Raw genomic sequence first — 12,634 nt, 5'->3', positions numbered from 1 at the left:
CCTGTCTCCTTGCTGGAATGTGTTGGAAAAAACTGGCCTGCAATAGAAAAAGTACTGTAACCATGGACAACCCTCAATGGCAAGTTCCTCCCAGGAGTGTTTCAGCTATGCAGGCTGATGGTTTTGTCTGGGCTCACAGTCACTGATGGAGATTGTCCCTGCCTCTTTCTTCAGGCATTAGGATACCCATCATCTGGTTTACCCTATGCTTTGAGAATCCATATTAATCTCATGGGGGAATAGATGTACCTCCCTCCATAAGCTTGGCTTAATGGCTCTTTTTCTTTCAACTTCTGTCAGGTTTTTGTCTTCTTTAGCTGGTTCCTTCTTGCTGCAGCTTAATTACTACATGGATTAATCTGTTCCTGTCCCAGCTTCCCCAGACTCCCATAAGCTTTGTTTTTATGGATTGCTTGGCTGCACTAGTCACATGGAGGACAGTTTGATCAAGAGCTGTCTGAAAACTGGGGTTTATACTTAAACAAGATAAGTTTATTTTCAAAAAAAAAATTGTAAAAAGAAAATTAAAAGTTCAACATAGAACAACACTCTCCTGCTCTGATTCCTAAGACAACTTCAACACTATTTATGTGTCGTTGTATGGCAAAAAGGCTTCAAGCAGCTTCTAATTAAAAAACAAGCTGAGGTTCTTTTCTTGATCATGAACCTCCCCCAGGGATGGTCTGCACTCTCTGGAGCTCACACTGAAGCTGATTCTTCATCTCAGGAGTTGAAACAGAGCTGATCAGTCCCCTGACAGGCCATGTCCAGCCTCTTAAAAGAGCCATCCTGCTCCACAGAAAATAGTTTAAGACTGAAGCTCACAACTACAGGGCAAAATAAAGAAGTCTTAGGTTTTCATTTTTTAAACACACAGAGAAAAATAATAGGGGCAGAGGAAAGGTACAGGGAGAGTAAAACCTCTAGGCCACTTGGAGGTCCTCACACCCAGGAGAGAGATTTTGGATTGGTCTTCAAATCATTGCTGAGGAAGACATTTGAGTAACAATCCCTGCTGCTGTTTGTGCCTTCTTGCAACAGAAAATTATTTGATTCTGCAATACCACATGCCTAACAGCATTTGGAGATACAGTAAAATTATCATACTCTAAGACTTTATATATTTCTTTTTCATTTGACAAGTATAACTGCTTTTACTATATAGTACTCTTTTAAATTATCTATATGAGGTAGTTTATGGGAGAACTTGAAAGCCTTATAAAGTCTGACCCATGATCTAAGTTTGATACTTAATTTAAAATTTCTTCTAACAGGGACAAATCTTTAGTCGTTTTGATTACTTGGATCAGCTTCAAAAGTCAGGATGATTATAAAGTCTGATCTTTCCAAACTCTGTACATTTACTAACATTAACTGCAATTACACTACTTGGTCTTCTTTTCATGCTTACTGAAATTGATGAGTGTTTTCCACCAGTTTCATGGTGAAGGCCTTTACAGCTTAGACACTCTCAGGTGAGATTTTTAAAAGGATGTAGAGACATAATTCCTTTTCCACTGAGGTTGTTAGAACATTTACTGAATGATAGAAGGAATTGGACAATTCCCTTTTGAAAACCAAACCTGGTCCAGGAGGCAGCCCCAACTCATCCAGCAAATGGATACTTCTCTGTGGTTTAATAGCTTTTTCTTCCAGAAGATGGGAAGTGACTGTTTAAGTTGCATTAGATCCTCCCTTCCAGCCCAGCTGGCCAGGCACTTCTGGTTCCACCCCCTGCCTCCATGGCAGCTGGGCAGGGAGAGAAAAAAAGATCTCAAACCTAGGGGCATTTAATCAGAATATTTTTATTTGTTGTGGTTTGGTTTTTTTTAATTATCCAGAGACATTTAGAGAATAATCCCATTTCTCCAAAACTGCCGTTTCTACCTCCTGCACAAAACTGGGGATTACCCTGAGCTCTGGTCAGCTGTCAGATCTGAATTCACGCAACCCAGGACACTCCCTACTTGTTTTCCTAATCCTACCTGAGAGATCACCTGCTGAAAACTGTTTAAAAGGACCCTCAGTAAATTCAAATCAAAAGTCAAGCTACATTCTCTAATTTTCCATGTGCATATTAAAGCTTTTTAAGTGATTTAATATGCATCCATATAAATTTGCTGTAGCCTTGGAGAATTTATCATTACATGTCATAAAAGTATCCTGTTGTGTGATTACAAAATTATCCAGTTTAGTTTTAATGAAGATAAATTATATTTCCATCTTAATGGGGTTATTGGGTTTTTTCTTCTTTCAAAGAAAAGAGAAATAAAAAAGAGAAAAAGCTTAGAATTTGCATCTAAAGATGAAAGCAGTGTTACTCAGACTTTGATTTTTAAAGCTTTTTCACAAGATCAAACTAGAACATCTCCTCTTTCCCAAGCTTTAACTTTTTTCCTATTTCGGTCAACCTTATTCTCAAAATTCAGTTTATGAGTCACCTCTTTCTTCACAGAAAGACAATATCCTCTTCTTAGCTCATTTTATAAACCTAAACTAGGAAAAAATATCTTTAAAATATCTTCACAGGATGAATGCATCATCCTGTCTGTGTATTTAAATACTAACCTGATTGCTTGAGAAACAGCAGCCACTTTTTAGCCTTGGTGTGCTTCTACAAAATTATCCCAAACATTTGGGAAACAAATCTGGTAACTTTAGAGTTAGTAAAAATATCAACCAGTTTTCCAAATGTCACTAATTAACTAACTTGAATGACTAGATTTTTGTCCTTCAACCATCTGTAGATAAATATAATCAAAGAGTGGCGTGAGTCATACATTAAAATGTATGGATGAGATTGAAAAGCTAGTATAAAAATCAATTCTTGACAAATTAAAAAAAAAAAATTGAATGTGGCTTCTCTTCCACCTCATTACTCATACCTATTTGAGGTGATGAAATGTGAACAGGGACCCAGTAAACCAGAAATTAGAATGTATATATATGTGGAAATGGGTGCAATGAGCTGAAGCAGGCACAGGGAACAATAAACCAGCAGAAAAGTATATTATCTAAAAAAAAGTATATTATCTAAAGTATAATCTAAATAATGTATAAAATAATAATAAAAGTATAGTCTAAAAGGCTAGAAAACTTCTGGTGCTTTAGAATAGGCTTGTGTTAACATAATACTCTTCATTAGCAGTAAGTTTGCACAGATAGACTTCAGTAATCAAATGGTGTAGCAGGACCTTAAATTACATGTTATCTAGGAAAAGTTTCTGTTTACTTTTTGTAATGCATTGTGTAAATAAAAATAATTATTAAACATTAATAATTAGCAAATAATTTCACAACATGCTATTTTCATTATATCCTGATGCATTTTTATGTCATATTTCAAGTTGTTCTATTAGATTGCTATGAGGCACTTAAAGTCTATATGGTAAATTAGCATTATACTGTAGGACAACATAACAGATTTCTCCAGAAGTTTTCTGTCATAACAATTTCTCTTTCTAGAAGACTGTGCAAAGTCTTTTTTTGATGTCAAAGTCACATTGTATATTCAGTACATATTCAAGAAATATTTAAATTGCTATGTATTTTATATTTTTAATTTTCAAGAGCAGCTCATCTTCAGACTTTCCTCCTTATGCAAATGTTTCCAACAGGCAGGGATTTCAAAGGAAAAACTGATTTTACTCTTAACTGGGGTTTGACCACAATAATCTGGTTGGATCTGTGATCCAGATGAAGCTCTGTATCATATGGGATAAAGGTGCTACAAGCCTTGAAGCTTTAGTTTAGATTGCTTACTAGTACAATGCAAAGACTTGTATGTGTGTTTATTTTTCTCCCTTTAGAAACTAATTTATTTGTGCCTGTGAAGTAATACTTCTGGGTTATTATACTTGCTTCTGGAGGGTCTGTTTTACTTCTACTCTATTTCTTCCTTATATTTACACTAGAGATTTTCTTTCTCATGCCTCAAGATTCATTTCTCAGCAAGATTGTCTTGGTTGTCTTCATTATTTCCTTACTGTGTAATAGTATCCCTTGACTTTTTCTATTACTCAGCACAAGGATTTCAATGACATAGGTGTGCACAGAAAGTTATTCATACTTTCCCTCAGCCAAACTATTTTAAGCTTCTTGAAATAAATTGGATGTTTCATGTAATGACAGTGTCCCTGTATTAAGGGAAATGGCTAAAGTTCCCCTCAAAGATGAGAAAATGAAATGTGGGCTATCTGAGGGTTAGATGTGCTTATCTTAATTAGAAGCAACCCACTTCAGGGATACAATATAAGGATCTGTTAAATTTTTATGAGGAAATAGTGAGTGTGTGAGGGTCATGGCTGAAATTGCAGCTCATGTCTAAAAATGTCTCCATTTTTTACTTAGGAATTCTGTTTCATACATTATACTTTAGTGCTCTGTCCTTCTTCATTGTCCTGCACTTTCAGCAGAACTTTAAATTATGTCTGGAACAGAAGGGTAAAGGGTAAAGGACACAAGCTCTTATCCATTCGTTTCACTGGGTTATATCAGTTTGAAGCAAAGTGAAGTCAAATGTCTACATGAATAACAGTTTTTCTGCTGATCAATTTTGTAAGACATAGAACCATTATCATTTGACCTCACCACTCAAAAAGCCAGTTTGACCCACATCTCATGATGCTAATCTTCATGTCGATTTCCAAATGCAAGAACCCACTGCTAGTGTCAAGGGCTGTGACTCTGCAAGTTGAGAATTTGGAATCACATTTGGCATTTGCTGGAAAGAGCCAGAAGTTCTATTTTACAAACATTAATGTGTTAAGTTTGTTAAATTGATTCAGAATTTGTTCTTTTGCTCATTCATTTTGCTGTATCTGCCCTAGAATATCTAGTTTCCTGTTTCCAGTATCAGTCCTGCTTAGAGTTTAACCTTTGCAACAGAGCGTTTTAAGTAAGTAAGCAACCATCATTAAATAACATGTAATGATGTTCCTCTCAACTACTTTTAGATTCGTCCAGACTATGGTGTTCACAGCATGTAAGCTATTAACAGGAAGACTGTTCTCAGCTAGACTACTTCAAAAGTGGCAAATTGTACAGGTTTTTTAATTTAAAACAGAATTCTGATAATTACAATGATAGGTTTTTTATTTTTTTCAGTTTACTTTTTAGCTTCAAAAAAATGAGCTCTTTTGCTCATTCATTTTGGGCACACAAAGTTCATAGTGCTAAAAATTAAGTATTCTTTAGTATTTTATTTAAAGGTGGGAACGGGGGAGGAAATGCCTGTACATTCTCTCTAATGTGTATAGCTGCCCCTCACTAAAGCTGGGGATATGTTTGTTCACCTCTTTGCTTAAGAAAATGTGACAAAGCTGCACCTACTTATTCATACAGCTCACTTATGCAGCTCTATCTCATCCTCAAAGTCGGGCCTAATTGCTTGCCATGCCTGGGATCTGTTTGGGGGGAATTGCCTGAGTACTTCAACTTTGATTCTTTTTTGAGAGAATTGCATGCGCATCTTAGGTAAATCACCTCATGGTTTTCCATTTTTTTTTCCACAAATACAAACCCTTGATCATCTGCAGAAAAGAGAAGACAAAAATGAGTAATTCAGGATTCAGCTGGCCAGAATTTGCAGAAATGTTGTTTTTCAAATAGCCTCATTAGAAAGTGGTATGAAAATAGAAGGTGATGCACTTAAAGGTTTATGCTTAACTATTAAATATCCTGTATAAAAATAGTCCTCACCAGCCCTGAAAAATCCAAAGTAAATCCTGCTTGAAGAGGTTTTATTAGTCTGCTGACTAAGCAGGTGCTTCCCTCAGGAGATTGCATCAATAAGTGTGTCTGCTATTCTTTTACCCTCCCCTGTACACTAACGAGGGCAGGTGACCTTCAGTAACCCCCAGAAGGTCTGGCCCTTCAAGGATCCTCACCTGTGTCTCTGCCCTTGGCTCTGAATGGATATCTATCAAGAGGCAGCACTATTATCATTTAGGAAACCACCCAAAACTCTGCACAGCTTTGAACCTTGGATGTTCCTGCAGGAGGTTATGCTTAAGGAAATGCTAAGGGAAAACATCTGCGAAGCACAGGCTGTTGTAGTGCTTTGTTCTGACTTCCTGCTGACCTTTGGGTTTCTAACTGTGCACGTAAAAGCCTGGCTTCAGGTATTGCTAAGGGAACCTTTTCCTAGCTCTGGCAAGCCTGACTGGTGTTGGGGGTGGGGAAGCAGCTTTGTGAAGGTGGCAGTGTGTTCTGAACCTGAGCAGTATGTGCAGGCAGTGTGAAGAGGCCAACATCAGTGGATGTGTCAGTGGGATGTGGATGGGGCTGGCTTGGTGCTTCCTGCGTGGCCAGGATTGCTGCTGCTGCTGCTGCTGCTTGAAGCAGAGTGTGAGTCAGTAACCTGTCCTTACGCGAGAAAACAAAGAACTACAGAAACCACATACTTTCCTTGAATTTTTTCTCTATTTACTTAGAACTTCCATTCAGAATTGACTTGCTTTTACTTCTTCTCCTGATGTTCCCTTCCTCTTTTAGCTGCCCCTTCTAGCTGTTCGGAGGTGGTGTATTTTGATAAGGAGTCAAGCTGCTCTTCCAGTGGATACAAGTATTCAAGTTTCTGAACACGGGCTTCTTTCCCATGTAGTAGCTCACAAAGAATATAAAAAATATTTGTCTTCTCAATTTTATAATATATGTTGTTATTATTCTTGTATCATTGACAATGCACATAACCCTGAACAATCTTGAGGCCATCCATGTCTGTTGGCCCAAATACCCAGAGTTGCAGAGAATCTGTGCTCTGTCAGCAAAGACTTTATTTGAAGTTATTCCTCAGGTTTTTACTCCCACCCCAGCCTAAGAGAAGCAATACTCTGGGGTTTTACTTCTAGAGTTAGCAGTAGCAGGCTCATCTCTAGCAAGTTGGAAAGAATAAAACAGTAAAGAACAATTAGCTAGGGATTAGCTAGGAGACTATGGTGGTTACAGATAGTAAGTGAGGGATACAAGTTTCATGGACATAATATAAAAAATACCCAATATAAAGAAAAGAAAGTACAATAATCTTGTGGAAAAAAGACAGATCCAGTTTCCTGACAGATCTGTCAGTACCTTTTCTGTAGCAGCCATTGTTCAATAGCTCAGCCTTTCCTGGTTTTCCATCACATTATCTCACCTTCTAGATCCCCTGATGGGCACGTCAGATACATTTTGGCCAATCTATTGCTTGTTCCACCTCTCAGATCTTTCCTCCAGCACCAGGCAACTCAAAAGACATCAGAAACAGATAAAAATTATTTAAACATCTAGGCTGAACTGTACCCCACCCATGTCCCACTAAAGGTTTTTATTGAGTTGGGATTTGTGACTTAACATTTTCCTCCCCCTTTATCCTGTATTTCTGTCCTACATCCTTTATCAGTGTACAGTGCAGGTAGAAGGTTTCATGCTTATAATGAGTAATTTAATTAACATGTGATGTTCTTCAGTGCCAAATGCAAGTTTGGGTGATATGAATTGAGCTCTGGATGAGTTACAAAAGGTTTATGAATGAGTGGTTTTCTTCCCCGTGAGTGTAAAGTAATAACCAGCTTTAAGGAAATATTATGACTGAAGAATGGCTGGAGACAAAAGGGCTTTTTGTGGTCACCCTGCAGTGTTCCTATCGGGGAATTATGGGCCTGTGGGACAAATCCTGCAGGACTCAAGTGCAGCCTTGTATAAGCCCTACAAAACCCACTTGTAGGATTTATAAAAAAATTTAATTTTTAGTTTATTCTCTCTGAAACTTCAGTTGAAGGTCCTTGAGGGCTACTTCTTAAGGGATTGCAGAAATTAAGAAGAGTACGATTATTAACAATAAATATAAAAAACATTATGTAAAATAATTGCAAATAAAACATGCACTCATGAGTGTTTAGTTCAATTAGAACAGGTTTACAGAGTCAACGATAATAAGCACTAATTTATTTAGCTCATGGATAGCAAAGAAATAAAGAGGAATAAGAAAGGTGGGACAAAGTTGTGGCTGCACCACCAAGAAATGCAGGTAACATACTACATTTGGTTGCCAGGTTTATTCATATGAAGCATTAATGGTTCTTTTTCATCCTGGAGAGTATTTAATTCAGTAAAATTTAAAAAAAAAATTAAAAACATTATTCTGGATTGAAACTCTGCCATTCAGCTGAACAACAATTACAAATGCAGAAGATCCAGATGTAAAATTTAAATTCTTAGCATGACAGGATGATTTATGAGGCATTGCAACATTATTTTCTCCTGTCTACTATATCTGCTGGTTTCTGCCTCTGTATAAGCTTGGAAGTTCTATCTGTTCCACACCGGAATATTTCCCCCCCCCGCATCACCCATGCTGTTTGACTTATGATTGTCAGGTTGCTCAAGACTTCATGCTTCTAGGATTTAATGAAAAAACATTGGTGATCTCTGGAGTCCATCAACAATATTAGAGAATGCACTTGCCAGCTTTTCCTATTACAGGCAGGGTTTGAAGCACTGAACTAGGTAATGAATTATCCTCAGAAACAGGGAACATTGTAAATAGGCAGGCTGGCAGTCAGCCATGGTATTAAAAAGCAGCTGCAGGAAAGGGTTTTTTCCATTTTTTCTTTCTTGTTCCACACAGGAATTGATGTTCTTCTTGCACACCATGCATGATGTATAATGACCAAGTGAAACATAAAAATAGTTCTAGGAATTGCATACACCTTGAGCACTCAAAGCAGGGACTTAAACCAGCCTGCAGTGTAGGACTGGTGTGACTAATGATGATGAGAGTGTACTACAAAAATGTGCAAAATCAGGGTTGCAGCATTGTCTGGTTCTGTCTTACTTCAGCTACATACCCTTAATGGCATCTATAAAGATGTATGTTTAGGAAGGCAGGTCTGCTTCCTCTGCCCTGAGTGGTTTTCCCAGGGGTAACCTCAGCCTTGCAGCACCTAAGGTAGTGTGTGAGGAGTCTGGCTCTCCTTGGGTTTGCTGTTCATGACTTCACACAAGGCACCACAGAAAGGACACCTTATTTTTGGAGTTGGAAATACACTTTCTGGTTTAATTTAGCCTTGTTAATAAAAGAAAGTCCAAAAATTTGGGTTCATTGGATGTTTGAGAGTGTAAATCAATAGAGGAGGAAGGGAGGTTTCCTCAAAGGTTCCAAGTGGCTTGCCTGGAGCCATAATCTCAAAGCTCTTCAAAGTTCTATAAAAGCGCAGATGGCAATATTGTAATTATCAAATGGTTTTTCACAACTGTACTGTTGAAAGGTAACCAATAGCTGTAAAATTATCTAACAATCACCAGGCAAGAAATACTTACGTTTCAGTGAAGTACAGCTCCTGCTGGCTGGCTGGAGCCTTTTTAATCAATTTATAAACAAACGTCTTTAAATATACTCTCTTTATATTTGCAGTGAAGTAAAATCCATAACATTCAAGTATGGTCTGTACTTTGCATTCCCTTAACTAACTCTTACATTTTCTAGCAAGAAAAGAAATGCATTTTATGGATTTTTTTCTCCTGCTGTGAACTCCCATAACCATATGAGTGATAACAAATGTGTGCCATTTGGGTTTTTTCCTCATTTATTTTGCAAATCTCAAAGACTCTAACTGCTGTGATGAAGGCACCCCTGGCTATGGCAGTTTTTCCATGGGTTGTATAGAGGTGTACAGCACTGCTAAAGCATGCCTCAGTTTCTGTACCTTGGAGCTGGGAGCTGGTGGGTAGAACAGCCCAGTGAAACATCTGCCTGGTTTCCAGAAACCCCGGGCAGTGCCAGGGTCAGTCAGCACAGTGCAGGAGCCCTGCTGCCACCTGCTCTCCCCGAGCTGCCTCAGCTCAGTCTGGTGTCTCCAGCACTGCCCAGACTGCAGCTCTGCACCTTTGCCAGGAACCTGCTTTGCTGTCGACAGGCCACAGGCAGTGTTGGAAGAACCAAAATTCATGCATTTTTATGAACTTCTCATCACTCTGACTAGCAATGAGTGCCAGCATGTACTGTACTTGGTTAAAAATTGCTCCATACACTCTGTTTTTTCTTTCAAACAATTCCTGCCTTTCTTCTGATTTTTTTCTCTTTTATAAATGACCATCTCCTCTGTTTTCTATTCACAGGCTGGTTTACAGACCTACTGCTTCCTAGTGTTTGCTGGCATCTGCTTTGCAGGAGCAACCTACCTGTTTTTTGTCCTGCCTGAAACAAAAAATAAGACATTTCATGAGATCAGCCAAGCATTTGCCAAAAGGAATAAAGTAACTTTAGAAATGCAAGAGATGAAGCACTACCCGGGGGAGAAGAAATCAAGTGAAGAGCAAGACTCAAACTTCACCTCTTCAGTCGACAATGGGGAAACCAAAAAAGGGTTTGTGTAAACCCAGGATGCTCTTTCAGGGGATGGGGGAAAACGTGCTCTTTTCATTTATAGCAGCTCACAACATGTATATTTTATGACATCATGAACTGCTTCCCTCTTGAAAATGTTCTAAGTGAGTATGGGTGAACTCATGAGCAACTGGGGTAATGGTTGAGACAATGAGGGGCGGGAGGAGTGGCAACTGCTAAAATAGATGAGATGGAGTTTCCTTGGCACCTGTGAAGCATGTGCTGTGGTGAATGGGGTGGGGAATATAGACTTAGAGAAGTGAAGTGGCAGTGAGGAGCCGTGGTTGTGAGTAGCAGCTGGCTAAGCACCCCTATGTGCTCACAGGGAGGTGTCCATCCTCTCTCTGTGAGGAGGAGGAGGCAGGGAAAAGGGAAGAGATCGCAGTGGGGGTGTGCTGAGAAGCAAACCTCAAATGGCACCAGAATGTATTTCTCCACATTTCCCAAGATGTCCTTTAAGCTGCCCATGAGAACTGAGATGACTCTCCCTTGACCTCCGATTCCCTTTCCAGCTATTCTGGCTTTCAGTTGCACTGTTTGGATATCTCCCACCTTCCCACAAACGGGCAGCTCTGGGTCCTGATGAGTTTCCTTGTCTCACTTGCAAATCCTGACTCACTAGTAATAGAGCTGTCTCTAGCTTCTGGGTTTGCTGGCACTGCATTTCTCTGGAGATACATATTAATATAATTTTATTTTTTAAGAATGAACTTAGAAGCTTTCATATGAAAAGAAAAGTAAACCTCATGTTGAAATGAGAGAACTCTGATGGTATATGTAGGGTATACTATTAAAATAAAAATTCAAACAATTAAGTGTTCCAAGGGCTGGGATTTTTTAAATTTGTTTGTTTGTTTGTTTATTGCTTTTCTTTTCAAATTCCTTTTAAAACAAGTCTTAAGAGCCCAAATTTCCCCGAGACCTGATAACTGTTAGTTCTTAACTCTCAGATCTCTGCATAGGAATTTGGGTGCCTATTTCTTGCTTAAACATTAATTTTTATTTTGGCATTAGATTCTGAAGCACCAGGCCTAGTTCACATTAATAAGTTTCTAAGCTGTCCAAAGCTTTATAAAACTGTTTGATTTCTTGAGAGGAAGACTCAGCAGGCTCTCAGTGGTTCAGCGAACAATTCATGGGATTTTTTTTCTTAATGAACATCATCTTTACAGTTTGTAATTTTGATAACAGTTTTTCTTGATCCCTCTAGGTACCTGGATGCTGAGGGGTAATAAGAACTTTTAAGTTAAATATCTGTTTTATAAGAAAATCAGTAAGCTTAGAGCTGCTCTCAGTTAGGAGAAAGACACAAGAAGAAAGTGCAGCATGTAGGTAGAGTCAACTGCTTCCACAAGTTATGTTTACTGATCTAGAAATTCATGCATTTGGAGCATTTCTTGTGAGAAAATTTACATACATATTCATATATGTATGCATATGTGAATATATCTATTCCAAGGATAGATATATATTAATATTCAATGGCTTAATATTAGTGGCTTTAAGGTGAAAGAGAGTAGATAGAGATTGGATATTAGGAAGAAATTTTTTACTGTGAGGGTGCTGAGGCACAGAAACAGGTTGCCCAGAGAAGCTGTGGCTGCCCCATCCCTGGAATTGTTCAAGTCCAGATTGGATAGGACTTTGAGCAACCTGGTCTACTGGAAGGTGTCCTTGCCTATGGTAGGGGATTGGAACAAGATGAACTTTAAGGTGCCTTCCAATCCAGGCTATCCTTAATTCTGTGATTTGTATTCATATATATACACACACAATGGATAATTATTTTCCAGTATCTGGGCGGGGGGGGTGTTTGTATTTCTCCAAGTGATAAGCTGGTTTTTGTTTTGTTCTACACTGTAAATTACACTGTAAATTAAAATCAGAGATCCTAATGTTCAGCTGTTACTACTAATTTATGTATATGGTTTTATACTGTGATTTATTTGTATGTGGCATATTTACTGCAGCTATTGTAAGCTGACCTAATAGAGCAATTTCACTGCTAGGTAATAGACAAAAAATTGATGGGTGCTTTTATGCTAGAATTTATGCTTTTTTTACTGAGATAGAGTACAGCAGTAGGAAAATGAAATATATGTGAGAAAGAGAATTAAGAATGAAAAATTAAAATTTATGGGTTTGGTGCTACTATTAAGAAAGAGAGTGAAGCAGGATTGCACCAACTGCCAGTCATAAATGGAAGCTAATCAAATACTGTGGAGAAAACTGAAGAAAAATGCTATTTTAATAAGTGATTACTTGTAA

The 12,634-nt window shown here is 38.2% G+C and overlaps 1 protein-coding gene across 2 annotated transcripts in view; it reads left to right on the top strand.

The window, feature by feature from the left end:
* SLC2A9 (solute carrier family 2 member 9) overlaps window positions 1-10,462 on the top strand; it is an 85,964-nt gene extending 75,502 nt beyond the window's left edge. For both annotated transcript variants that reach the window (XM_048305155.1, XM_048305154.1), the window contains one exon: window positions 10,099-10,462. In XM_048305155.1, the coding sequence (XP_048161112.1) occupies window positions 10,099-10,356 (258 nt within the window). In that variant the 3' untranslated portion in view covers window positions 10,357-10,462. The remainder of the gene's footprint in view (window positions 1-10,098) is intronic.
* The last annotated feature ends 2,172 nt before the right edge of the window (window positions 10,463-12,634 follow it).

This window comes from Corvus hawaiiensis, chromosome 5 (assembly GCF_020740725.1).
Source record: "Corvus hawaiiensis isolate bCorHaw1 chromosome 5, bCorHaw1.pri.cur, whole genome shotgun sequence".
Classification (NCBI taxonomy): Eukaryota; Metazoa; Chordata; class Aves; order Passeriformes; family Corvidae; genus Corvus; species Corvus hawaiiensis.
The sequence above is the reverse complement of the archived record's forward strand: the minus strand, read 5'-3'. Positions and strand labels throughout refer to the sequence as shown.